This window comes from Pagrus pagrus (assembly GCF_965226575.1).
Source record: "Pagrus pagrus genome assembly, chromosome: 10".
NCBI lineage: Eukaryota > Metazoa > Chordata > Actinopteri > Spariformes > Sparidae > Pagrus > Pagrus pagrus.
Window position 1 is genome coordinate 24338447 of NC_140194.1, and position 26651 is coordinate 24365097.

General features: G+C 40.8%; 1 protein-coding gene across 1 annotated transcript; it reads left to right on the top strand.

Annotated features, from left to right (window-relative positions):
* The first annotated feature begins 273 nt into the window (after positions 1 to 273).
* On the top strand, positions 274 to 26364 carry cbln1 (cerebellin 1 precursor). Its single transcript, XM_084365199.1, has 3 exons — positions 274 to 1135; positions 2481 to 2600; positions 22863 to 26364. The coding sequence occupies exons 1-3, from the start codon at positions 878 to 880 to the stop codon at positions 23058 to 23060; spliced, it is 576 nt and encodes a 191-aa protein (XP_084221325.1). The 5' UTR covers positions 274 to 877; the 3' UTR covers positions 23061 to 26364.
* Positions 26365 to 26651: the final 287 nt, after the last annotated feature.

A 26651-nucleotide genomic window follows, 5' to 3' on the forward strand; every position in this document is an offset into this window, starting at 1 on the left:
GATAGATAGATAGATAGAAAGACAGACAGACAGACAGATAGACAGACAGACAGACAGACAGACAGACAGACAGACAGATAGATAGATAGATGTCAGAGACAAGGGGAGGGGAGAGCAAGCAAGGAGCGAGGAGAGAGAGAGAGAGAGAGAGAGAGAGAGAGAGTGAGGGAGATAAAGTGGCGGGGCGGGGAGGAGGGCGGTCGGCAGCAGTGATTGGAAAATATCGAAGACGCGCACGCGCTAATCCGATGATGGGTCTCCGTTACCGGGGTTTGTAAAAAAGAAAAAAGGAAAAAAAAGAAGGAGAAGAAGAAAAAAAGAGTAGGACCAGGGCGGGAGCATCTTGCGCTCGCGCGCCGCGTCCCTTCCTCGCGAGCCTTTTGTGTTTGAAACTCTCATATCTCACATATCAATAATTCAAGCGCGCGCGAGAGAGAGCAGACGGAGCTCCCCCCCGCGCGCTATGAGTTCTGCTGCCTCGTCACTCGTCCAGGGCCCCTACGCACCACCGACTCCCGCTTATTGTGTTTCCAAGTGACAGAGACGCCGCTGAGAAGTGCGAAAAGAGGAAAAGAACAGGTAAAAAACTCGCGACTCGACCGGAGACACGGAGGTGACAAACTGGTTTCCGAACAAAAAGGAGAGGCGCCTAAAAATATCCCGCCTGGTTACCCCTCCAAAAGACTCCGCGAGGGACAAAGTGTCTGCTGCCGGCTAATTAAACCCCAAACACGGAGTGGCATCTAGTTGTAAAAGAAGCCTGCTCACGGTCCGTCGCGGGGACACTGGGAAACTCTTGCTACCTTACTTTCTGAGGGGAATAGACCCGCGGTTTGAGGCGTGAAGACGACCGAAGAAGTTCACCCACCGTTCCGGTATGTTGGCGTTTTGCCTGCTGAGTGCCGTGTGGCTCGCGGCGAGCCCGGCTCGCGCTCAGAACGACACGGAACCAATCGTCCTGGAGGGGAAGTGCCTCGTGGTGTGCGACTCCAACCCGACCTCGGACCCCACGGGCACGGCGCTCGGGATCTCGGTGCGCTCGGGCAGCGCCAAGGTGGCGTTCTCCGCAGTCCGGAACACCAACCACGAGCCCTCAGAGATGAGCAACCGGACCATGGTCATCTACTTCGACCGGGTAGGAGAAACAAAATATAATATCTCTTCTCTTGTGAATTAACAATAACAGAACGAAACAAAACAAAAAAATCAAAGACGCAAGTACGTTAAGTTTATAATTGTTTGTAGTGAGTCTCGTCAGTTTAAAAGTGTTTTATTTCGACGGAACACCACCTGATGAAGGAATGATGTAGATCAGCGCACATATGAAGTTTCAGATGGTGTGTGTGCTCGTGTGTTCCATGTGTGGCGTGCGTTTTGCCTGATAAAGCAGTTGTCAAATAACCGGTGGAGGAGAGAGAACTGGAGAAGAATAAAATATCGCACAATTTACAGAAACTAAAAGGTCTATTTTCTGCGCCACGGAGCATTAAAATGACTGTTTCATTCGGTGTTATTGTCTGCTTAAAAAAACAAACTCCGAGCACTGCGGTAAAGGTTGAACTTGTTGTGAGCATGTTGTGTTAAAACTCGATAAAAGCATGTTAAATGAGGCTGTTGATATCGGCTCCAGCGGCTGGACGTGAGCGCAGCCGCATCAGGCGCACATCTGGCAATGGTCGCGTGGACAGCAGAGAGCTGCTCCATTAAAGATAACTAAAAGTGGAGCGGAAATGAATCCGACTCGGCGACGATTCTTTTTATAGGTTATGCATTTTCTAAAGTGGTTGGGTAAGTATAACCTGGTAGGCAATCCTTGTGAATATTTCAACTTTTCCGAGCCGACAATACGGGATATGGGAGCTGACATCTCGCCAAATAATTTAGTAACGGCAGGTCGTGAGGGCGAGGTCCTACCCGCCTGCCGCTAAAGGTTAATTCTCCCTCAAACTGCCGTTCAATTACACGCCACAGTTCGCCTCCGTCCATAAAATCAGACATTTGGCTGCAGAAATGCATAATTGAGAAATTCATTTGAAAGATTGATTAAGTTCTCTTTTCGTTGCGCATAAAGTTTGGGAGTTCTGACAAGGGAGGAAAAAAAAAAAGCCTGGATAAAAACAGTTAATCCGCTACAGCAGTGAATCTGAATGTGTGGTCCGGGACCAGAGGAGGGGCCCTCTGGAGCTCTTTATCAGAAAGAAAATGAAAAGTTCGATTTTAATTCTAGGAAATGTAAAATAATGACAGGTGGGATAAATATGTTGATTCTGTCTCAGAAATTAGACTGAAATGAATAAATGAAAAGAATAAATGAAGATGCAGGCTCTACTTTTCTTTGCTAATGTTGTTTGTTTGTCAGGATGTCCTCACAGTAAATGCTTCATACAAACACTGTGACTGACATAAAAAAGAAAATGCAATTTTATCATTGAATTTCTTCCTTCCTCCCTTCCTTCCTTCCTTCCTTCCTTCCTTCGTAGGTTCTAGTAAACATTGGGAAGAATTTTGACGAGGAGAGAAGTAATTTCATCGCGCCGCGCAAAGGGATTTACAGTTTTAACTTCCACGTGGTGAAAGTCTACAACCGCCAAACTATACAGGTAACGTCTTTTCACATGTTTTTAAAGTGTGTGTGTGTGTGTATGTGTGTGTGAGTGCTTTACCTATATGTGTGTGGGTGTGTGTGTGTGCGCCCACCCACACTGTTCCCCCCCACCCTCATAAAAGTTGAATCTCAGCAGCACTGAAAGTCATTTTGTAGATGTTTGAGATGTCATTCCCGGGAGAGGACGACGCGGAGGCGGGCGTTAACAGATGAAAGCCAGTCGCCCGCCACCCGCCGGCCCAATCATAATTAATCAATACATGCACAGAGGACGGAGCCAAATCAGGCGCGTGCAAGCCAGCAGGGGGACGGGGGTGCTTGTGGTGAGCGCGAGGAGGGGCCCCCCTCCAGCACCATGGACAGCGACACTCCCTTCTCTCCCTGCCTGCCTTCATGAGAGCAGGCAGCAGGCTGACTCAGGTTTTTGATTATTCAGGAGATTAAAACATGAAGTACATTTTTGAACAGAGCAAACAGAGACAGGCATTTTTAATTTTCTCCCTCACACACACACACACACAAACACTCACGTGGGTTTAATGTAGAAATAACATGTTTTCCACTTATTTGTTTCTCGCACACCGCCTGCAGTATGCCCCATCACAGCTCTCCTTTCATCCTAACAACTGGCTCTCACCACGCCTCAGATGCAGTCTCCACATCCTTTTGATGTGTCAACTGATAGGAGGCACTTGAGCAGTCTTAAGCCCATTTTCTAGCATTTTACACGCACGTGACAGTGCTTTACAAGCCACACAGCGTTAATTACAATGTATCTCTTGCAAATTAAACTGTTGTGTAATTATGCTGTCGACTCCCCGGGGCTTCGGCATTATGTTTTGCTACTTATACTTTATTATTGGAGTCTTGAATTAATTAGTATGGCAGCAGCACTAACAACAATAACAACAACAAGGAGGGCGCGCGGGCGATGTGCGAGGGGGGAAAAGCTACGTCAAGCCAGGGCGCATAATCCCAGTCAGCTTTGTGTGACTGAACGCAAATAGGCCGTGGATGGCAAACTTCACCCGTGGCTGTGAGGTAATTAAGTCCGTCAATGGTGATTATGCCTTTCACATCGCGTTTACACTGTTGTTTGTGCTGTTTCCTCTGTATAAAACAGGAGTATGGCTATGGGACGTCATTAGCGGTAAGACGGTAAAAGAGGGACTAAAAGCGAATACAGAGAAACTGTCATGTTGATGACTTCAACAACCAGACTCCAGAGTACATCCCTTATGGGCAAAGTCTTGTTAGGTTAAACCCTCCAAGGCCCTCCACATTTTTAAATCATAACATTTCCAAACTGAATTTTAAAAACTTTAGGTTAGAAAAAGCCGAGTTCTGTCACATTCCTGACACGAACACACACGCAGGTGTAGGTTGTCCTCTCTCCTCCGAGCGCGCAGCCTGTGCGCCGCTCACCTTCAACCTCTTCCACTCATCCTCCCATCCATCCGGCACATCTGCTGTGTTGAAAACTCCCACTGTTTGATTGCCTTAGAGGCAGCTACTGTGGTGCATGCGAGAGATGAGAGACAGCGGGGAGAGGAGAGCGGTAGGGATGGAAGGGCTGGGAAGAGAGAGGAAATGTAAAACAGTAAGAGGGACATGGGAACAGGGAATGGAGGGAAGGATGTTAAAAGAAGAAAGTAAAGAGAAAAAATGGTTAACGGGAAAGGCAAATGGAGAGCTGAAAAGGTGGAGAAATACGTAAAAAAGAGGTCCAAGAAAAACGGGTAGGAAGAGACGGGTAGGAAGGAAGGAGATTGGAGGACATGATGAGTAATTATTGATCAGTGGATGCTGGGTAGATGTACAAAGGGAAGGATAAACTGTTTGTTCCATCGCTCATCAGTCCTCTTCAGTGCAGGGATCTGTCTATCTATCTGTGAGGTGTGAGAGAAGTGATGTGGGTGTCAAAAAGCCGCCACAAGCCTACCTCTTCTCTTCGCTTTCCACCTAGCAATTAAACACAAGTATTGCAAATTAAATACAGTGCGTTCTGTGATCTGAAGAGGACTCCACCACGCTAGCCAAAATACCACCCATCTGCTGTGCCTGCACTTCAACTAATGGTTAGCTTTCTTACAGTATTTATGAAAATCACTTAAAATTTACACATCAGACACTTCCTGTTGTTACAGGGTTTCATTTCATTTGCAACCTTTTCCGACACGTCTCTGTTTCCTTCATTTGGAAATTGAGACAGATGAATTTCATTTCTGTTTGTGAGCATCTTGTACCTACAGCTCGGAACAGAGAGCTTGCAGATCAGAAAGACCAACAAATGAGGTGTTGGTAGGATATTAGTGCTCAACGATGTGAGGTGCTCTCTGGATTGATGGGCCGGCTTTTAAAGCAGACATGTCTTTTTCCACAGTACTGTACTGTACTGTATGTTGGAACTAATTTGAGGGATAAGACAGGGGTTAATGTGCCGTCTGTTAAAGTGCTGCACAGCAAGTCAAACCAAATCAAAACATAAGCAAGCAGTCCTGTTATTACTAATCAGCTTTTCACTGTTAAGTGGGTGTTGGTATTATTTGAGAGTAGTGCAGTGGATCTGAATTTGAGAAAGATAATTGAAAGAGAAAAAAAATCATCCAGGAGATTTAAAGCATGGAGTGGACTATTATAATGCTGTTTATTGTCATTCAGCACGGTGAATAAGTGGTATTTTACAACGGTGTTTTGAGCATTCAAAAATGACATTTGTAAAGCCTCGGGTCACATCTGCTCTGTCAGGGTGAAAGACACACGAGGAAGACATCTATAATGCCTCATGCTGTGTGCGTATTAAACCTTTCATTTTCCTGTTGAGAGTAGAAGACCTGGAGGCATAGCAGGCTACTCTGATAATAAAAGGTTTTAGCTTCTACGTACTGCCCTTAACGTCTGAACTCAGAGTAGCAGAATCCTTTCAGCTCTGTCATGGCCAGCCTATGTTTTTACATTGGTTTACAATGCACACATTTTTATTGTCTAACCTGGGTTACTCTGGTTGTCCCATGTTTTAATGAGATATTTCACTCCTGAGAAATAGCAATCTGAACAATCTGTTTCCAAATGCAACATAATTGGAGTTAATTGGAGTGCATGAAGATTTTTAGTAATACCAAAATGTTCCAATATATTTTCACTACAATTATACCACGCTGAAATCCAAATGTGTTTTGCATCAGCTTTGTTAAATGTCTTGACTCAGTGCACTACATATGCTCTGATTTAAATGTCCACTTTGTAAAACAGGTGATTATCCAGTCTTAATCCCACCTCATCAAATGCTGACGCTTCGGGTTGGTGGCTGGCCCCAGACCAACCCAAAGAGTCAGTATTTGGTGCATTCAGAAACCTAAAGTGTCACTATTGTACCTTTACGTAATCCATAGGCATTTAATTTCATAAACATGAACATTTAGTAGTGGTAAAAACTGGAAATGAATCATTGTGGCCTTTCTAAGCAGATCTTAGAAAAGACAAATCAACATGTGGGTGGTAGGATATTCTGAACACAACGAGCGAGAGACCATAGTCATAGTCACTGATTTCACTTCCAGGGAAGACATCCACAATGACTGCTGTAGTCTTTATTAGCTACCTGAAGTGATTGGCTTGTCAGCAGGTGTCATTCCAAGGGCAGAATTATATGAAGTAAATACTACTTAATGGAGCACTGATGATTGTTCCACCGCATGCGAAACACATAAAGACTCGGCAATTAACGTAATTGACAAGGCAAGTGGATGCTTATTATAAAACATGAATAAAGTAGTATAAATAAGTTTTCAGTGTATTTAATATAGTTATATTGTTTATATGATCTATAATGAATGTTCCCTGATTTAAACGGTTATGGTGCTGTCGCAAACTGCTTACACCATATAAGCACAGCTTCATTAAAGTGTTGACAAATTCTGTTTTAAAAACACTTTTAAAAGATTGATAGGTGTATAGAACCACTGAGTCTGGCTCTCCCTCCTAGACATCCTCCTCAGATATCATCAAACAGTTTATTTAATATTGTCTGATTCCCTATGCAGCCTTCCACTACAGCCAACAGACTGCTAAACACTGGCTAAACACAAAAATGGCCAGACGAACACATACATTTATACACATATAATAATGTCAAAAAACATATGAAACATCCGTATTTGTTAACAGAAGATTTGTAGTTTTGAGTTGTCATGTGTCATCATTGTGTCATTACTATGAAACTGCTGTGTCAGATTGTTGCATGTTGATATATCTTTCCCTGCGTCTACGTAGACACATTTGATGTGTGTTAAAGCCTAGATAACACACCTGGGGGTCAAACTGAATTCATAGTACCATAGTTACAGTAAATACCTATTCTTGTAACACTGTGTGTTGAGGCTCACATCTCACCTGCTCGACCTGCAATGTATTTTTTACTGGGCTACATGGAAAGAAACAAATGTGACTCCAGTCTCCATGGGTCACCTTCACTGGTGGCCAGGATGGTGCTTCAGGCTGCTTAGCTTAGTGAGGCTTCATCAGGTGCAGCAGAGCAGGGGAGAAAAATGAACTTTGCCCCAAGACAATTAACATTACCAATACAAAACTGAATTACTACTACAAGTAGTGAAGTCACCTTATAGATGAATCCAGCAGCCTTTGTGTATTCCGCCATTACTGCAGTGGCAGATCGGAGTGACTCAGGGTCTGATGCTGCCGGATGACAGTGACAGCAGCATGGGAAAGTTGGATTGACAATGTGAGACAGTGGCCCCCAGTTACTGATGAACGTACCTCAGGTGGATTACGATCTTAATATTATATATTATTTACATATCACATAATAGCCAGAACAGGTACTGGAGGTCTAGAGAAAAGTGATGAAGGACTTTGTAATATAATAATGGTATTAGGGATGCATGATATGTTTTTTTTCTTTTGATACTGATAATCAGTAACCTGATTACCTGCTTCTAATGGCCTGTACAATAAGATAACCAATAATTTCACATTTCGAAAAGTAACTAACCTACAGTTTTTGCACACCTGAGGGCTAGAAAGGCTAAGATGTGGTGAGCAAAAATTGATAATTTAATATTCCATAGCTCTGATAAGATTGTTGTGTCAGAACTCACAGGCTTATCTCTCCTCTCTGAACACTTGTGGAACATGTATTGCAAATTGCAGAGGCGTTATCTTCCTCTTAAACTATGAACTCTCTGTCTACACGGTGCGGCTCTACTCAGGTGCAGCAGTTTGACTTCATGAGCTCGACAAAGGCGTGCATCACTTCTGATGTAATCATTACAGATGTTGACGAAGGTTCTCAGTCATACAGGTCATGGTCATTCAAGTGCTGTATTGTAGGCAACTGGACTTGTTTGAGTTTCTTGAAGAAGTTTCACCTCTCATCCAAGAGGCTTCTTCAGTTATAACTAACTGGAGGGGAGTTGCAGGCCTTTAAACTCTGTGTGGGAGTGTCCTTACAGAGTCGTTTAGCAGATGCAGCCAGGATAGCACAGTTTTGTACATTGGGGAGACAAAACAACCTCTCCATATACGAATGCCACAACACAGGAGGGCCAACTCCTCAGGTCAAGACTCTGCTGTCCACTTACATCTGCAGGAGAAAAATCATTCCTTTGAGGATAACAATGTAAACATCTTAACAACTTGAGAAGACAGATGGTTTGAAAGAAGAGTAAAATAATCCATCTACCTCAAACAGAGGAGGTGGTCTACGGCAGTACTTATCACCCACCTACAATGCTGTACTGAGTTCCCTCCCCAGAAAGCTTAACAACCAACCACACCTGGGCTCAGGTAGCCCTAACAACCCACGTGAAGGCCGGTTTGACCAACGACCCACAAGTGGCCCTAACGACTCTAAAACTCAGAGCTCACATGTGTCCTTAACGACTCTGTAAGGACACTCCCACACGTAGTTTAAAAGCCTGCAACTCCCCTCCAGTTAGTTAGAACTGAAGAAGCCTCTTGGATGAGAAGTGAGACGTCTTCAAGAAACTGAAACAAGTCCAGTTACCTACGATACAGCACTTAGAATCATTACAGACCAGTTACATTAGTGAAAAACAAAAAAAAAGGCTTCCAAGGTTACTTCATTAATTACCTGGCGATGACCAACAAAATGCCAACTACAGGTCACTCATAGAGGCTCAAAATCAATCAATGAAAATTGTAGTAATAATCTTAATATTCTTGAGGGAACTCTATTTTTATATATTCTTTTTCCTTTTTTCCAAAGTTGAAGTTTACCACTGCTGGAGCAGCTGAACCCTGCATGGGATTTTCGAGATCTTTTAGACATCACTGTAAAAAGTAGCGTTGCATAGAAAATAAAGGTAGAAGTAGAAAATTGTAGGGAACCACATAGCATTACCAGCAACATGTCTACTTCTGGTACTTTCCTGGATTTGTATATAAGAATAAGGTTGAGGGCTGAAGATTACCTTGTAGTGCAGGGGTGTGTGGTGTACCAAGAAAAAAATTATTTTGTTGGAAGGGGGTGAAATGTAATAAAGTCATAGTCCATATAATTAACTAACTCTAAAAAGTGTTATGTTGCTCCTAAACACTGTTGACCAGGAAATCCTCTAAGTAATTCTCACTCGAGCAAGTCATTTTTTATATATTCTGCAGATCAACTTCTTATCTATCTTCTTATCTATCTCTTCTATAGTGTGTGTTTTCTAGTCTTTAAGTATGATCTATGACCACCTCTGTAATACTCATACGGTGTTTAAGACCAGCAGCATCTCACAAATAGTGCAGTGACAATGTAAGAAATATTAATATGTGTCACTACACTCCCAGCGTACCACAGCTGTGTGTTTGAGGGTAGTAAGGGGCCAGCAGTTCAGTGATGTGTTGCACATGGTGTGAAAGAAATGAGCGGCATGAAATATACTATGACACAGAAAAAATAGAAATACAGTAGTCTCTCACTGCTGGCTTAAACAGTGTTCATCTTGTACAGTGGAGACGCAGGGAAATGAGAGGCGAGTCAAAGAAACATAAATAAACACCTTATCTGTTCTCTTCGATGGAGAAAACAGGAGGAAAAAAAGGGATAATGGAGCTGGTTTGTCTGCAACTGGCCAGAGAGACAGTATATTCTGAGAGCAGAATCAGACACACACACACACACACACACATACACACACACACACACACGCACACACAGACTATGTATTTTAGTTGCTTGTTTGTGAGGTTGTTGCAAAGGCTGGTGTAAAAGTTCTGCTGTGCTGGGGTAGAGTCATATTTAGACATGTTACCACCACTTTGGTCTAGACTGATGTGTCAACAACTGCTGTAATGACTGAGATTTGTACAGACATTCATGGTTCCAGATGATGAATCTTACTGAATTTAAAAATCCCCTGACTTTTACACAATGAAGTTGATATGCGTTATCTTCGTCATTTTTTTCTTCTTTTCTTTCAGCGTCAAAATTTGTTAAAAAAAATTAATTTGTCCAATATTATGTCTATGACATTCTCATCAGCTTCAAATGTACTTTGTGTGTTACAATGAGTTGAAAAAAGGATCAGTTCAATGCAAAATTAAAATGGGTAAAAAGGTAAAATATTACACCTGAAACATTTGATATTTCAGTTATATGAGTGAAAGAAGTGCCATTGTACCTGAATAAGAAACAGCACATAACTGAAACACCCACAGTTCACTGATAACAGAGATGAAGTCTCCCATCCTCTCTTTTGACATTTAAGTCATTGACACACACACACACACACACACACACACACACACACACACACACACACACACACACACACACACACACACACACACACACACACAATAAGACAATGTGTCTGAAAGCCAGATGCTTGGTTTTATTATTATCCAATCAACCTGTGCTCCATCTCCTTCAGTTTGGCACAACATTATAGAACTTGCATGTGTGAAAGAGAGGAGGTGTGAGAGAAAGAAATCTTTGACTATTCATTGTTATTTAAAATGAACAAGATTATGGCAAAGACCCAACAAAAGAAAATCATCAGGACTGTAGACATAGTCCAAAAAGAGAAAATCACATTTCTTGCCAACTGCTCTTTAGGCTTTAATTTGATCACTTAGAATTTGCTTTGGATTCTTAGATCAATAATTACTGAAAATGTGAATATTTTATTGTTTCTTAAAGTCTAGGGAAACCTTATTTGAGTCTTGTTTTTTTGTCATGAAAGCATTAAATGAGGTGCATTCAGTGCAGGGCTGACCCAAATGCCTCCAAGTGTCTACTTTTGCCATGGTAACAGATGTCCAAATCTGTGTTTGAATGCTTTGGTTTTTATTTTGAAGAGGAAGGAGATGTCTCATCTGCTGCACTGAAAAAGAGGCTAGATGCCAATAGATAGGAAGAAATGGCACTCCTCTATGGCATTTAATTAATCTCAAAACCTGCACACATAAAAACGAGGTGCATGCATTTGATAAGAGCACACAGAACAGTATTGCACAAATGCGTTACCACGAGTATAGGGCTGTGACAAGAGTGAGCTTGACCCTCCCTATGTGTGTGCAACACCTGAACGCTCTTCTGTCAACTTGACTTTTGAGACTTTGAAGGCAGTTATGGAAAATACACAGTGATGGAGGCATCCCCTCCAGTTCTACTGCCTAACTGCTGCAACATCTCTAAACTATTGGCTGGTTGGTAAGAAAGAGCTGGAACATCTGCCCAACATCCGCCGTTTTCTGGAGGGCTCTTGTCTACCAGCAATATCTCGAGGAAAAGTTGTTGTTTTTTTACATCCCATGTTCAGTAGCACTTCTATCAGATTGTCTCTTCAGTTCTGATTGGCCTTCATTTATTAAGAAGTACTGATCTGAACCTAGTTGCTTGGTTGTCAGTTCAGAGAACTACATGTTGTTTGGACTTTGGCTTCTGGTTCTCCACATCCTGTCTGGTAAAAGTGTGCCCAAGAAAATATTGAGTGGATTTTGGGATCTAGGGAACTTAGGCTTAAGTGATTAAGCCCGCCTACTTATAGAAATGAAGGTCAAATGCTCCGGTTAAATGTGCCTGTCCACATAATCCCCAGCTCTTGTTCATTCAAATAGAATAGGGCAATATACTATTTGCCTAAATGGTTACAGTGGTTGGTAGTTGTTGTTCTCAAGAGGCAATTTTGTGTAGACAGTACACAACATCAGTTGCTGGTCTGACAAAAGTCTACTCAACTAAAAAAGCAAGGTATTAATACTGAAAAAAAAATGCTGTCAACTGACAAAATAAAAGCATCGAAGGCTAAATTTAGCAAGTGGTGCACAAGTGCTTCATGTATGTAAAAACAGACATGAGTGCACATTTGTCAGGTTGAGTGCCTGGTTGATGAAGCCCACCTATGCATTTGTGAGGATTAGAGTAAGGGTTTGTGTTAGGCTGTACAAATGAATGGAAGTCAATGTAAAGTCCTAACGAGAATAGCTGTGCAAACCTGTGTGTTTGTGTGTGTGTGTCTACAACATGAAACTTGCCTGGCAGGCAGTGTCAATGGTGCAGAGTGCAGAGATCGGTTTGTGAATTGCAGCTGCAGTTCAGCCACAGGAGGAAGTTTTCTCAGTATTATGATATGACTTGACTTTTGGTCTCAGATGCCAGTTTTTCATAAGTTATAAAGAAGTGATGAAACAAAGACAATATTTCCCTCAGCACTATTTCACAATTCTTTATTTGTTTTGTGTTATTTTTTGTTGAAAGAGAGTGATATAAAGCATTTGTCTTTATATTTTAGCTCATCATAAGCTTTGTTTCTCTGAGCATCACATAATTAGTCCCGCTTGGTTTTTTGGTGTGATCGATGAAAATGCTATTAAAAATCATGGAACCATCTGCGCTCATTGATGTTCTCAACTGACTTATCTGAATAATTTTTCTCTTTTGGTGTGGTTTGACATCTGGTAACTGAATTAGAGTTGCCTGTTTTGCTTTCCACTAAAGAAGTAATATGGAGGGTGAAGGCTCTGCTCAGGGCTGTCCTCACATTAATGATGTTGTTCCCTGAGGCAATATTGATGCTTAGCAAATTATCTGACGTTTGTAAGATCTGTTTCTGTGTCCCGGTCTATAATGTGACTGGTTCAACTTCTGACCTGCATCATTTTTGCTTGTTTTTTTTTTTTAATTAGTCACAAACTGCTTTCCTTGAAACTCTTCATAATCACTACAGTTTATACAACACAGTAACATCCCGTGCTGTGTTTGCACAGGAACAAAGCAAATATCCAAACTTTGTGCTACAGCCATTTACACAGAGAACAAGTGATTTATATAAGATGCTGTTCCTTATTAAATTAGATTGCTAACAATCCTTCTAGCTGAGAGAACATTTGTATACACACTCAGACAATAAATCATTAATGACCAGTAGAAGTGAGGAATAGGCCATGAGAACTGCAAATTCACACTGGATTCATTTTTTACAAAAAGAAAAGAAAATTCCAATTTGATTGCTGATGGAGTTTTTCTTGGTAGACCTTTTATACCGCAGATATTTTGACTTCGCAAATATTTTGACTTCACATCGCAGGAAGAAAACAGGTGTTACTAATAAAATGTGCAAAGACTTTGTTTTATTCAAATGTCCCAGTAAGCCATGACAGCGTGACAGTGATTCAGCATGTACAATACCAGGACCCTGAAACTGAAGCAGCTAAATAGAATTCAGCCATCAATAATTTTAGTATCCACTTCTGTACTTTTCCTTCTGTTACATGTCAAAATGTCTTCAGTGATAAAGGCCTGTACAGATACCAATGTATTGCTTGAATCATCTGACTAGATCTGACTAAATGGAAAGCACACCAGTACTGACTTTATACAATGACTGACTTTATACTGCACATTTACGGCAAAATTAAGTTTTCTTCCACACACATCACCAACTGGCTTCAGTGATCTATATCTATGTTAAACAGCAGATAATCCGGGCACAAAGTAAGGCTCAAGGCACAAAGGGTTTGTATTTAGACTCTTAGTCATGGGTGTGTTTTGGCCGTGACATGAAATTCACCAGAGTTGAATCTCCCATTCCTTTTTAGAGCTAGGTACGCCAGGACCTGGCACATTGCTATTTGAACAGCAGCACTTGTCAGTGCGCAGGTGGGCACAAGCACATTTGCTACTTACACAACGTGGGCACTGGCATGAAAATGACAACTGTGCCAGTTAGAAACTGGCAATGACACTTGCACTGCACTGCACACAGCTTTGCACCAGCGGTAAGATGAGGCCCTACGACCATGCACCCAGTGCAAACCACAGATATGTTGAAATTTAACATTTCTATAGGGTTTCATTTTCAGTTCAGTCTTATGTTGTGACCATGCTGTGTTTAGGATCTGGTTAGGTTTAGGCACATAAAACACTTCAGGGTTCATCAGGGTTAGGAATGCATCATGTTGTGGCTTAAAATCAAAACATGGATGGAGATGTCTCATGGTCTAGTTAAGACCCCCACTGTTTCACCCTGACTTCTCATAAAAAATCATTTTTTGTCACCACAAAAATGCCAGGAAATTGTCCCAAGCCCTCCTTAAAAGTATCCTGTGGTTTCGCACTTGCAAATGTTGAAATACAGTCTTGAACTATGGTCACTGGCTTGGCAGTCTTTTCGCCTAGCTGTAACGCCACCACCATCCCCTCCACCTCCCAATATGAGAATCAGGTCATTAACATAGAATGTGAATGTGAAATGACACATACAAATGTGAACTTATCAGTCCATTGCAAAAATAACTGCCAACATTTCATTCTGGCGACTTGGCTGAAGGTTCTGGTGTGAAACCTCTCCCACCAATGCGAAAAGTGAGTAATTTCTTTCGTGCCTGTCCAGTTTTTCAAAGTGAATTATAAAAATCCATTTATAATTTTCTGAGATTTCCTGTAATAGACAACCAATGAGATGTACTGAGGTGATAAATAAAGATTAACACCTGTCACACTCAGCAAAGCACTGATTGAGGATAAGTAAACTAGAAGACTGACTGTCCTTTGTTTGCAATAGCACTCTAAATTGTGGGATTGTAAAATATAGTTGTTAAAGGGTAACTGAATCTGTTGTATGGCCACTGCTTCATTGCGTTTCACAAGACACTGCACACAAACATCTCTTTCATATATTTAGAATATACAATATGTTCACCTCCTCTCCCTTTTATGTACAGATTTTGCCCAAAATGGAGAAACTGTTTAATAGTAATGGTTACAAAACACAGCCATGGTCCACAGAGAGTTGCAGGGTGGTATTTGCATTTCTGGATTGTACTTGTACATCGCGCCACAATATCTGAGCATATCTGTGTAAAGGGTGCATAAGCAAAGCAAAGAAAACTGAGAATCAAAACCACCAAATAAACAAACAGAGTTGACCTACATAAAGTCTCCTGGCCAGCACAGATGTTCCAGATTCTAATAATGAGCAGCAGCATTATCCCAAAATGCAAAGCACGTTACGAGACACTAATTTCCACATTGAAACCAGTGGGTGACTGGCAGGTGACTGGTTGTGAGTAATTAGGATTTGTAGCCAGCATCATCAGATTTGATTTAATATTTACTTTTTTCATGTAAATATTAAATCAAATATTTAATGGCCATGTCAAGCTTAATTACAAAATTGAACATTAAAAACCTTTTATTTATTGATTGTAAATGACCTCTGGCAGCCCACTTGCAGTACGTTCACCGACCACCAGGCGGTCCCTTTAACATTTAAGGTGCTATATGTACAATTTGTAGTTGAAACTATTAAAAAAAGAATCAAGATGATCATCAAAAAGTGATGAATTAACTGTTTTGATTTTAATGATAAAGACATCTATGTATTGTGGTTAGCATGCTAAGCAGCTAGCCCCTAGCCACTTTTTACCTCAAGACATGTAATAGTAAACAACACCAACACTCCCCCGTTGCTCCAAGCTCCCAGTCCGGGTCAGCTAATAGGAGCGCTAGCTACACAGCTAGCTTAGCTAATAAGCTAATGACAGCTACAGTTAACAGCATTTAATGGTTGCTCTGGTGATATGCTGCCCCCTATTTGTTTGGAATATGAATATGACAGGTGGCCATTTCTTACATGTTGCACCTTTAAGTAGGTAGTTTGCCTGTACCTTTATTGTGAAACATCAAAAAGAAGTAGCGTCAGTGCTAGTGAGGTTAGTATGACATGTAAGTACCCTGACTTACATCAGCTGACGCCAGTCTTTTTTCCCAGGAACACTTCTTTCCTGATAGAGGTTTGCTTTTTGCTGTGTACCCATCTTCTGAATGACCCTTCAGTAACTTTGCTACAAACTCGAGAAAACTTTCAATAGAAGAAACTTGTCCATTTTATAGACAGAGGGTGTCACAGGCCCAGACAAACGTGCTATTATGAATGTATCCATCACCACATCTATCTACATCAGTCTGTAAGAGAGAGATGGTGGAGGAAAAAAAAGAGAAAGGGAAAGAGAGGCTTAAAAGGTTCAAGTAAGGAAAGCAAAGGAAAATATAGGTATGAAAGAAGAGGAAGGAAATGAAAAAAGAAAAAAAGGGGAAAAAGAAAAGATGTAGAGAAAGAGAGGCAAAGAAAAGGAAAAGAGAACTAGGATGAAGACAGAGAGGAGTATCATTGTCATGTCAAGACAGTCAACTGGACAGGAATTGATGATGCAATAACAGGATGTCATCATGTCGTTGGCATTAAGTGCTGCACTGAGACGTCAGCCAACTTCTATTTACATATCGAACCTTCTCCACTCCATTTCACCCCTTTCCCTCTTTTTATGTGTCCTCTCTTTGCCTCCTCTCTCTCTGTCCGTTAGTCTGCCCGTCTCTCTGTTACTCAGCCACTTAATTGGTGCTTATGCATTAATGAATGCAGATCGATCGAGGCCTGACACAATGTGCAGCCCTATTATCATGCTTTTATATTTATGGGTGGTAATTGTAAGGGTGTAGTTGACAGTGTGTGTGTGTGTGTGTGTGTGTGTGTGTCTGTGTGTAAGAGAGAGACAGAGATTGGGGGAGGGGGTGGCAGATAGCCGCATACAGGGAGAACCAACACGTACTTTATTCTTCACAGGTGTGTGTGTGTGCATTTGTGTTTGTGTGTGTGTGTGTGTGACAAAAGTCTCATCCTTCTAAAGCCAGTGTCACAGCTTTATTAGAGCTATACATCACTGGCACACACCACACACACTGACCCAGTGTGGCTGTGTGTGTGTGCATGTGTGTGTGTGTGTTATAGAGAGAGGGAGAAATGAAGAGATTTGAGACCCTTTCAGACTTGCACTGTTTCTATAAACGCTCTGTCAAGTTGACATTTTGACGTCATGTTTGAAAATAATGTCATTTTTCCTGAACAGCGGAAGTGACGGAATTCCATAACTAGCAGAAGTGCTGCTGTCAACCTCATAAACATACACACATAGGTACTTATACATATATGCACATGCACACACACACACACACACACACACACACACACACACACACACACACACACATAACCAAACATAATCATATTATGTATGTAGAATTTCAGCTAGTTATGGGAAAGTGGTACAACTGTCCCGGTCTCTCCTATGTTATGTTCCACAAAGAGGCAGTGCTGTGCAGGGCAGTGGAGCGGAGCTCACCTTCATCAGCCTTTCTGGATGATCCTTCGCTGCTGAAAGTGGCCGTTTTCTGACGGTAGACAATGATAGTTGCCAAGCACCATGATGCATATCCCACCCTGCGAAAAAGTATCAGCTTAACCGCAGCAAAATCACTGTGTTCCACATGACGCCTGTGGCTGAAATAGGTAAAAATTATCAATTTTTTTTGCCTTTTGTGTAATTTATTAAATGAAAAAAACATGATTTCAATTAAATACAAATACTGACACTTTTAGGAAAGGTCAGATACCAGCAGCAAGTATGGTATCTAATCAGGAGACACAAAGTTAAAAATCCTGCATTTTGATCACAGTAAAGCATCAGATTTGATCCTAAATTAGGGGTGCCCAAAATCCAAACTTAATGGTGGGCCAATGGCCAAAAGCAAACGCTGATCGTATTGTATTGTATTGTTATGATGCAAAAATTGGAACTTGGATCTGAAATGCCCTTAACTGACTGAGTTCCCGCACAAAGTGTCACTCTTCCCGCCATGCACAGATTATGAAAAATAATTCAGAATTATGGATTCTATATATTTAAAGAGCAATTTTACCTCATAAAAAATGGCATAAACAGTGGTTTATATTATGGTTTTAAAAAACATTATTTAACATTTTATTTCACTGGAAGCACCTAGCAGGCCAAATCAAACCTTATGGAGGGCCAAATTTGGTCCACGGGCCCTACTTTGGCTGCCCTGCCCTAAAGAATGACTTGTAAGCTGCTATACTTTTGTAAAAAAATGAGAAGAAGTGCTCTGCCTCGTCCGTGCACCAAACTTAACAGTGCAGCTTGATGGAATCATACAGTAAATAATCCTTTGTCTTTCAGATAATACAGTCCTGACTTGCTTCCTACATGCCAAAAGCCAAAAATCACTCCAGCAGCCCATCTAACAGTCCCATCTTGTTTTAACAGAGTCAGTGTGGCACTCCTCTGCAACAGAGACTTTTGTGCTGAAGCCAAGAAGCCATTACTGCAACTGACAGAGGAGCGCAGCGATGTTACAGATTCCAGGTCTGACAGGTGCTTAAATAAGCAAGACAACAATGGAACCTGTTTAAATAATTGAGTGAAAGAAAGAGAGTTCATGAGTGTGAAGAAAAAAAAAAACGTGGATTCGGAGAAGGTGGGGTGGGGGCTTTGTAAGTACGAGTTCCACATGAGTGACTTGGCTGAACGGTCGGGTAGGTGAGAGGCTGGATTTTGTCTGCGTTGTTTGTCTGTGCGTGTGTGTGTATCTGAGGGTAACAGAGTGATGTAGTGATGCTGGCTTTTCTTTGTCTGCTGTGTCTGTCTCTGTTTGAAAGCATTACATGCACACTGGACAGGAACCACACCCCCTCCCCACAGCCCAGTCTCCCTCCTCTGTCTGCGTTTCCTCCCGTGGTTAACCCCCCCTCCTCTCCTCTTTCGTTGACTCTCTTTTTTATCTACTTACACAAATCCATCTATGCTAGTGTCTCTCAGTGTCACCTGTCTCTTCCCTCTTTATTTTATCTCTATTTTCTCCATATCTGGAGGCTAAGATGAAGCTTTTGCTTTCTCCCCCGTCTACATATACTTTTTAGCCAAAGTGTCCATCATGTGTAATTGAGGAATATTGGGCTCAGCTTGACATTTTGGGTGGGGGAGAAAGTACATGATATTTTTAGACTGGCCTCCTTTAAGTCTTTCTGCTTGATTTGTTGCAAGAAAGAGGTGAATGTCACTTATTTTACATTTATGTCTGAGTCTGTTTTTTACATAATAGTTACTTTAAAGGGCGCTATGCAGTATTTAAACTCAACATTTTAATATATGCAATATAAATGAGGTGATAATACAAAGATATGTTTATTTTTTCCATAACTGAATAAACAAGCTGTTCTCAGAGGAAAATAAGATCCCCAGAACACTGTTTGAAGCTAGAAAGGTGGCAGGGTCCGCCAAACATAAACAGTAAAACAGTATGAACGTGTGTTGTCATTTAAGGTAAGTTTGTTTATTCAGTTTATTCAGTCATGAAAAAGAACACAGTTTGTTTATTTGGGTTGTTTTAGCCATAAAAAAATCAGTCAATGAAGATCTTTCTCTTCTGATTAAAAATCTACAAAGTGCACCTTTAACTGCTATAATTTAGCAGTTATCAAACATAACTTCATATTTGAAAGAAATTAGATTGAGAATCATTTGAAAGGATTTTTCTCCCAAAACACATCAACTCCCTCACTGAGTGAAGAGTCTCATTAACAGTGTAATGTTTGTAATTAATCAAGGTGGATCCTAACGAAGCAGTGTTTTTACTGTTAGAAGCCTTCACTAATTACTGCAGTTACATTAAAACTGGTGCACTTCGCTGTTGTGGTATTGCTGGTCAGAGTGTTATCATTATTGTTTTGTCCTGGGAAATTATTGTTCTATGCAAAAACCTTAATATTGTGCATTATATATATATCAGCAGGGGATAAACCACAAATGTACTGAAATTTACACTGCAACTGCTTCATTAATTAGACTTTCCACAAAATATTCCTTCAGTTTCGTTCCTAAAATGTACTTTAAAGCCGCTGCAAATAGTGTGAAACTTGTTGCCCTGAGTGACCTCTCCTTGTCCAGGAACAGTGATTTATGTCACTGTTGCGTGGTCTAGACTTCAGAGAGAACAGCACATGGATCAGAAGGGGGAGTAAGAAACTGTCAAATGGAAAAGTTTGAAGTTGAATAAACATGGACGAGGAGGAGAGTTATTTTCCCCACTGTGCAAGATGTGTTCAGCAGGAGTGGAGTTCAGGTCAGACAGCCCAAACAAAGATCTCTCATCTCATACAGAGCGATGCCTCCTCTGCCTCATCTTGGCCTCAAATGGCTACTGTACTGTACATATATTATGTACATATATATGTGCGTATGCATATATACTGAGAAAATACAGAAATCCTTCTTTTATTAAATTTGTTTGGAAATAACCAACTTCATTTTCAACATTTTGAAATTTAAGTTTGTCCATGACCTGTGCTGTGTTTCCATCCAAATAATAATAAAAAAAACTTTAAGTATAGTCTGAGTGTTTTCATCAAATTCACAGGCCAGTTGTTCAGAGCAACACACACTCACACACACATTCACACACATACAGTCTGAGTCACTATGTTCAGTTTGCTATTAGGAGGAGTGCCTGGCCAGGAGAGCTCTTGACTCTGACAGGCTCTCCATCTGCTGCACACACACACACACACACACACACACACACACACACACACACACACACACACACACACACACACACACACACGTAACGCACACACACGTAACGCACACATCCTCTTTCGCTCTCCTGACCATTAGGTAGAATGAGATGGATAAGTGTATAATTATGGGATGTTGATGACTGTGTTCCATAAGTAAGCATCAGTTTTATAATTATTTACTTCAGGGTGTACGGAGGTATTTTGATGGGTATAAAGAGCTCAGGTGGAATTTCTGTCAGAACATGAGCCATAAAACTCCTGTATGCTGTGTAAATAATGAAATGAAACAAATTGCAATCACACATTGGTACTATGTGTGAAAGCACTGTCGCTATATACTTTTAAATCACAGTTTGTTGTTGTTGTTTATAAAATGGTAAAGACAGTACAATGCTGAGAAAGAAGCACTAGGTTGTGAAGCAGATCCTTTGAGTAGCATTTTTATGCTGGAAATGCAAAAATATTTTGTTTTGTTTAATTTGGAAGACTATTTGAATACAATAGATATTTTATTAACATGTATGGTGTCTACAGTGTTTCCAACAGAATGGCTGTGCACCTGTGGCAGATTCCACTAAGCTGCGTTATTAAATTTAGTAGTAATTAAGAGTAGAGCTGAACAGTTCGTTAATTTTGACATTGTACAAAACTCAAAGCTGTCTTCCAAAGAGCACAATGATATGATCAGAACGCAATGTTTATAACTCTGTGTCTCCTGATCCTGATGATCTTGCTGGCAACATGACAGCTTTTATACATACCTAAGAAATTTGGAAAATTTCCATAGTGACGACACATGGTGTCAAAATGTTGAGAGACAACAGTGCAAGTCTGAAAGTCGTTCTCTTGGATGAAAAACAAAATAACAGTATGAAATGCTAACATAGGTCGCCAAAAATACCTGGGCTGCCAGCTCATGTAAAGTCTATGTGTGGGAAACACTGGTATGTGCACAACAGCCTGATGGGATTTGGGACACAGTTGAACATTCACACCGAGCTGCCTTAGTGTGTTGTTTTCCAGACATTTTAGTCAGATCAGTAATCTCAAATCATAAATAGCTTGTGCTTTTTGCTGCCATTATAGATTTTTATACTCTTTAAGATTTTATTGCATTTGATAATAAAGCCTCCATTTCTAAAGCCAGCTGACATAACTGTCTCCCAAATGGTTTACATATTTTCCCCTTCCTGGTGCTGACCCAAATAACAAAATTGTTGTGGCCCAGATCTGGCCCACACCTGATACGTTCATCTGGCCCACATACCACGTGGAATGATAGCACTTGGGCGGTCGCTATAGCATGGCCAGATGCCAGCTAAGAGTGAACCAAATAAACGATAGCTGGTCCAAATCTGGGCGACAGCTCATTCTATTCTGGTGGGCTGGATCTGGAGTTGGTCCAGTTTCGGTTTATTTGGTCCGCTCTTGACTGACATTTGGCCAGGAGTGGACCGTCCAAGTGCCATAGGCCCACGCAGTATGTGTGCCGGATGAGGATGTCTGATAAATGTTGTTATGTGGGTAACAGTCATCATGTAGTAGTCATGGTCTTGTAATCTACAACTAGCCTTAAAAATGTAGCTGAACACAAACCCTGTGTTGTCTCTCTTTCCTTAGGAGGGTACAGTGAGTTTGCTCACAGGAAGGCTGTAATCTCACAGGTCTTATAAGGTGTGATCTGGCATAAACAGACATTTCTCCAAAATTCATTTCAGTTTGTTTTAGCGCTGCATTGGTGCCAGGGGTGGCATAAAAACCTTTCTCAGTGAAGCATACCGGGGAAACAAATCCAGGCAGTGCTTGTATTTTTGCTGTTGCTCAAAAGAGAAGTGATGAAAGCCGTTGTCTGGTGTGTACGTTGGCTGGCCTGGAAAGGGAGAGGATGCATCACTGACAGCTACTTCGCTTTGTAAGAAGAGGTTGTTATTCCCCCATTGAAACATTTGTTGAGTCAGACACAGTGTGGGTTCTTTGTGTCTTTGTGTGTTTGGATGTCTGCCCAAGTCATTGTAAAATCTTTGCCATGTGGTAAATGAAAAAAAAAGAGGTACACATGATATCTATTGATAATGTGCTGACTGCACAGCACAAAGTTACTCCCTGCATATATAATAGTGTGTCGTTATCATAACCACATGCATTTCTGCATGTTTCTTAGTGAAATGACGCAAGGATTTTTTAAAATCTTGCAGCTCAACTTGGAAGTCTAAAAATATAACTCCACATGAAAGCATCATCCTGAAATGTCCCTACATTTCCCTGATTGTGTGGGAGAGTGTCTGTCAGCTTTTTTTCTCCTTTGTCTCTTTTATATCTGTAAACTGTCTGTTCTCTACTGCCTTATCCAGGTGAGCCTGATGCACAACGGCTGGCCGGTGATTTCAGCGTTTGCTGGCGACCAGGATGTGACGCGTGAGGCGGCCAGTAATGGTGTTCTGATCCAGATGGAAAAGGGAGACCGGGCCTACCTCAAACTGGAGAGAGGAAACCTAATGGGAGGATGGAAATACTCCACCTTCTCCGGCTTCCTGGTGTTCCCCATGTAGAGGAAGAAGGAGAGGAAGAGGAGAAGGAGGAGCAGGGGTGGAAACGAAGGAGGAGGAGCTGGTGGCGGACGGAGAGCCTGACGACGATGGGGAAAAAGGATGATGGAGGACGAAGAGGGGCATGGGAAAGAGATTTGACGTGAATAAGATGGAGATGGAAAAGAAGAAAAAGAAAAAGGAAGGAATGTGACAACAGACTCTGTTTGGGACGCTGCAGAGGGAGGAGGGAAGAGGAAGGATGAGAGGTGTTAGAGAGATGTAAGAGAATGACACAGAACGATTACGCAAGGGTAAAATGAGAGGAGAATAATGACGCCAGTACATTAAAGTGTATGGCCAGCTTCTTCACTTCCCTTCCTCCTTTCATCCATCCTTTCATCCATCCTCTCCTCCCTTTGTTTTCTCTGTGGCTTGACTGCAGCTTTGGACAGCCAAAACTTTTTTTATTCTCTGCTGAAAGACGCAATTGATCATTTATATGTTCCAGAGTGTTCCAAAGCCCCGAGTGTAACCTCCCCTCCCCTCCTCCACAATCATTCATTCAGTCATTAATTCATTGTCCTCTATCAACATAAGCTTTGAAGAATGTTTCTTGAAGAACTGCTCCCCACATCTCCCATTTACTGTGGCCATATTTGTGGTTTTTCTTCTTTTCTTTTTTTAAATGCTTGACATAAATTGCACTGATTTTGGATCAGCCTCTACCCCAAAGCCAAACTACAATTTTTATAGGGGAAACGCTAAACTCTGATCACAAAATCAGGAGCCTGAGACACATTTACATTCCCTTAGGCTGTGTTTTATAGTCATCATTATAATTATGGCTTTTAAACACTTTGTTCTTGAAAGAGACATCTGTTTCACCCCTAGTCTACTCACTTTGCCTACTCTCTGAACTCAATCCTAGCAAACCACAACCTTTTCCTATTTCTTGTCTTCTTTGACTTCAAATCAGATGACTTGATTTCTCACAACAACTAGCTAATGCCAACAACATGCTCACCAGCTGTGAGCATCAAACACAAACTTATCTTAGATGGTCAACCCTGGTGTGACTGACAGTACAACCCAGTTGCCAGAATAAATGCTGGTAATGTACATTTCTGCAAACCATATATAGATGTGTTAAAATGTTTGATACATTGAAACACGACACTTCCTGATGTTGCATCTATATGCTTCTTTATGTTCACGTTCCAATTTTATGTTGTGACAGTGCTGAACTTGGTTGGATCTGGTTACGCTTAGGTACCAATGTTTTGGCTTGCCTGGTTCTGCTGCCACAAACATGACTGGAAAGAAAACGTGTTGTCAAAAGCATCCAGTGGTTTCACACCTTCAGATGTTGAAAGATTGTCTCAAATAGTGGTCTCAGAAAGAATATCCAGTGCTTTCATGCCTTCAAATGTTAAAACGCTGTCTTAAGAAGTGGTCCCTTGATAAAAAATATCTAGTGGTTTCACGCCTTCAAATGTTTATACGTCGTCTCCAAGACTGGTTTCATGCTGTCATGCTACCACCTATCAATCCTCCTCCTGAATTAAAAAACAGGTCATATACGCGTAATCTCAACATAATAAGACTCGTATCGTAAAAATGTTTTTTTATATACTTTTAACATACAATTATAAAATATCCGTGATTTGCAGAAATGTATAATTCCACACAAAAACTGTAGTGACTGGGCTGGACACTAACAAAGCTAACACAACAGCTGACACAACAAATGTATTGACTCGTGCAAATAAGCAAAATATGACACAACTAATATATTGTTGTTAAATGCCTCCTAGAAATCCTTGAAAAACGTTATATACTACTTATTTGCAACAGCAAATACATTTTAAAAGGAAGGTATTGCTGCCCTAACCCTAACCCAAAACAAGTTTTCGATCAGTAAAATCAGGAAACATGGATCAACGCATTGGCCAAGTCACAGAATCCTAATACTTAATGTAGCCATACAATAACTGCACATAATGAATAAAGTCTTTTACTTTAACTAAAGTTCAGGTACTCACAGCACTTGGTTAAAGTAAGGAAGAGATCCTGGTCTTAGCTCAACCAGCAAGAACAGCTTTATTTCCACAGCCTAAACAAATTGTGAACACAACATTGACATATTGTCACCTTTAAAGTTGACATGGTGAACAAGACCCACTGTCTTTACCAACTAGCTGCTAACTATGTCTGTTTACCATTTGGTACTGAGCATGTGGTGTAAAGTGGGCCATTAGAGCTGTTTAGCTGAAAAATGACGCGATGAGAGTGATGAGAGTGAACCAGAACAGTAAAGATGTGGGCTGGACTGTTAAACAGTCTGCTGTAGATCAACTACTGGTCACATTGTTTTCACAATATCATTTGATTCTGGCTTAAGACAATATCTATAATAGCTGCATAACTTTATTGAAAAAGTCAAAAGCAACTTGAAGGATGAGACACAATGTGCTTCTTTTATTTACTTTGAACCAAAACCACGATGTATTCCTAACCCTTATACAAGGTGTTCTTGTCAGCTAAAATTAACTGCACTGCAAACCCTGCTGTCTGCTGCTTTGTAGCACTCCAGCACACAGCTCATGAGTGCTACATAAATGTAACACTTCCTACACATTATCTTGGCAGCAATTATGTTTCTGTACAAAATGTATTTGGGAAAACAAATTAGTAGTAAATACTTGTAACTTACTGAATTCTATTGGGAAACTAGGAGATTTAAGTTGATACATCTGTGTGAAAGCACTATAGAAAAGTGTATAACACAGGTTACAACAGCAGGTATTTCAGATAGATGGATACATGTAGATGTCATAAAACCGTATCTAGTCTCCAGTCATGTCCTCAATACCTGTAACTAATAAACATCTGCACAAGTCACACAGTCACACACAGTATTGCTATACGGTGCTCCTTCTCGAAAGTAGCCACACACACATTCATATCATCCTTCATCCTATCCTACCATCCATCGGCCACACCTTCATCTCCAACCTTCATCCTGTTTCTGTCCCTTCATCATCGCTGCTGTTTTTCAGATTTGAACTCTCATCTCCAGGATCCTCTCCTCTCTTCAACTATGCTGTTTACCCACAAGTGCAGATTTCTCTTTCTTTTTTTGTATACCACTGTTATCCCCTCACTCACCTCTCACTCTTCCTTTCCTAAATGGTCCATCTCCCTCTCCTTCCTCATGTCTGTTATCTGCTGCTGTACTCGTTTGCCTCCCAGCACAGATCCTACCTTGCTTCTCTTCAGTGTTGGACTTTGGACTCTGAAACCAACTTACAAACCACAAACCGAACTCTATTATATATATATATATATATATATATATATATATATATATATATATGTATATATATATATGTATATATATATATATATATATATATATATATATATATATACACATATATATATATATATGAATTTACACAGTGAATATACAAATGGATATATAAATATATCAAAATCTAAGCCACCATTTCTATTCTACTGGTATTATGATGATAATAATGATAATACTAATGAAAAATGAATCTGGTTGATGACTATAATATCTGTATTTCCGTACTTAAGTGTTATATA

Excerpts from the sequence above, each read along its gene's own strand:
- cbln1 (XM_084365199.1), top strand. The coding sequence starts at position 878 with ATGTTGGCGTTTTGCCTGCTGAGTGCCGTGTGGCTCGCGGCGAGCCCG. Across the intron at positions 1,136-2,480 it reads TGGTCATCTACTTCGACCGG|GTTCTAGTAAACATTGGGAA; the intron begins GTAGGAGAAACA and ends CTTCCTTCGTAG. Across the intron at positions 2,601-22,862 it reads ACAACCGCCAAACTATACAG|GTGAGCCTGATGCACAACGG; the intron begins GTAACGTCTTTT and ends TGCCTTATCCAG.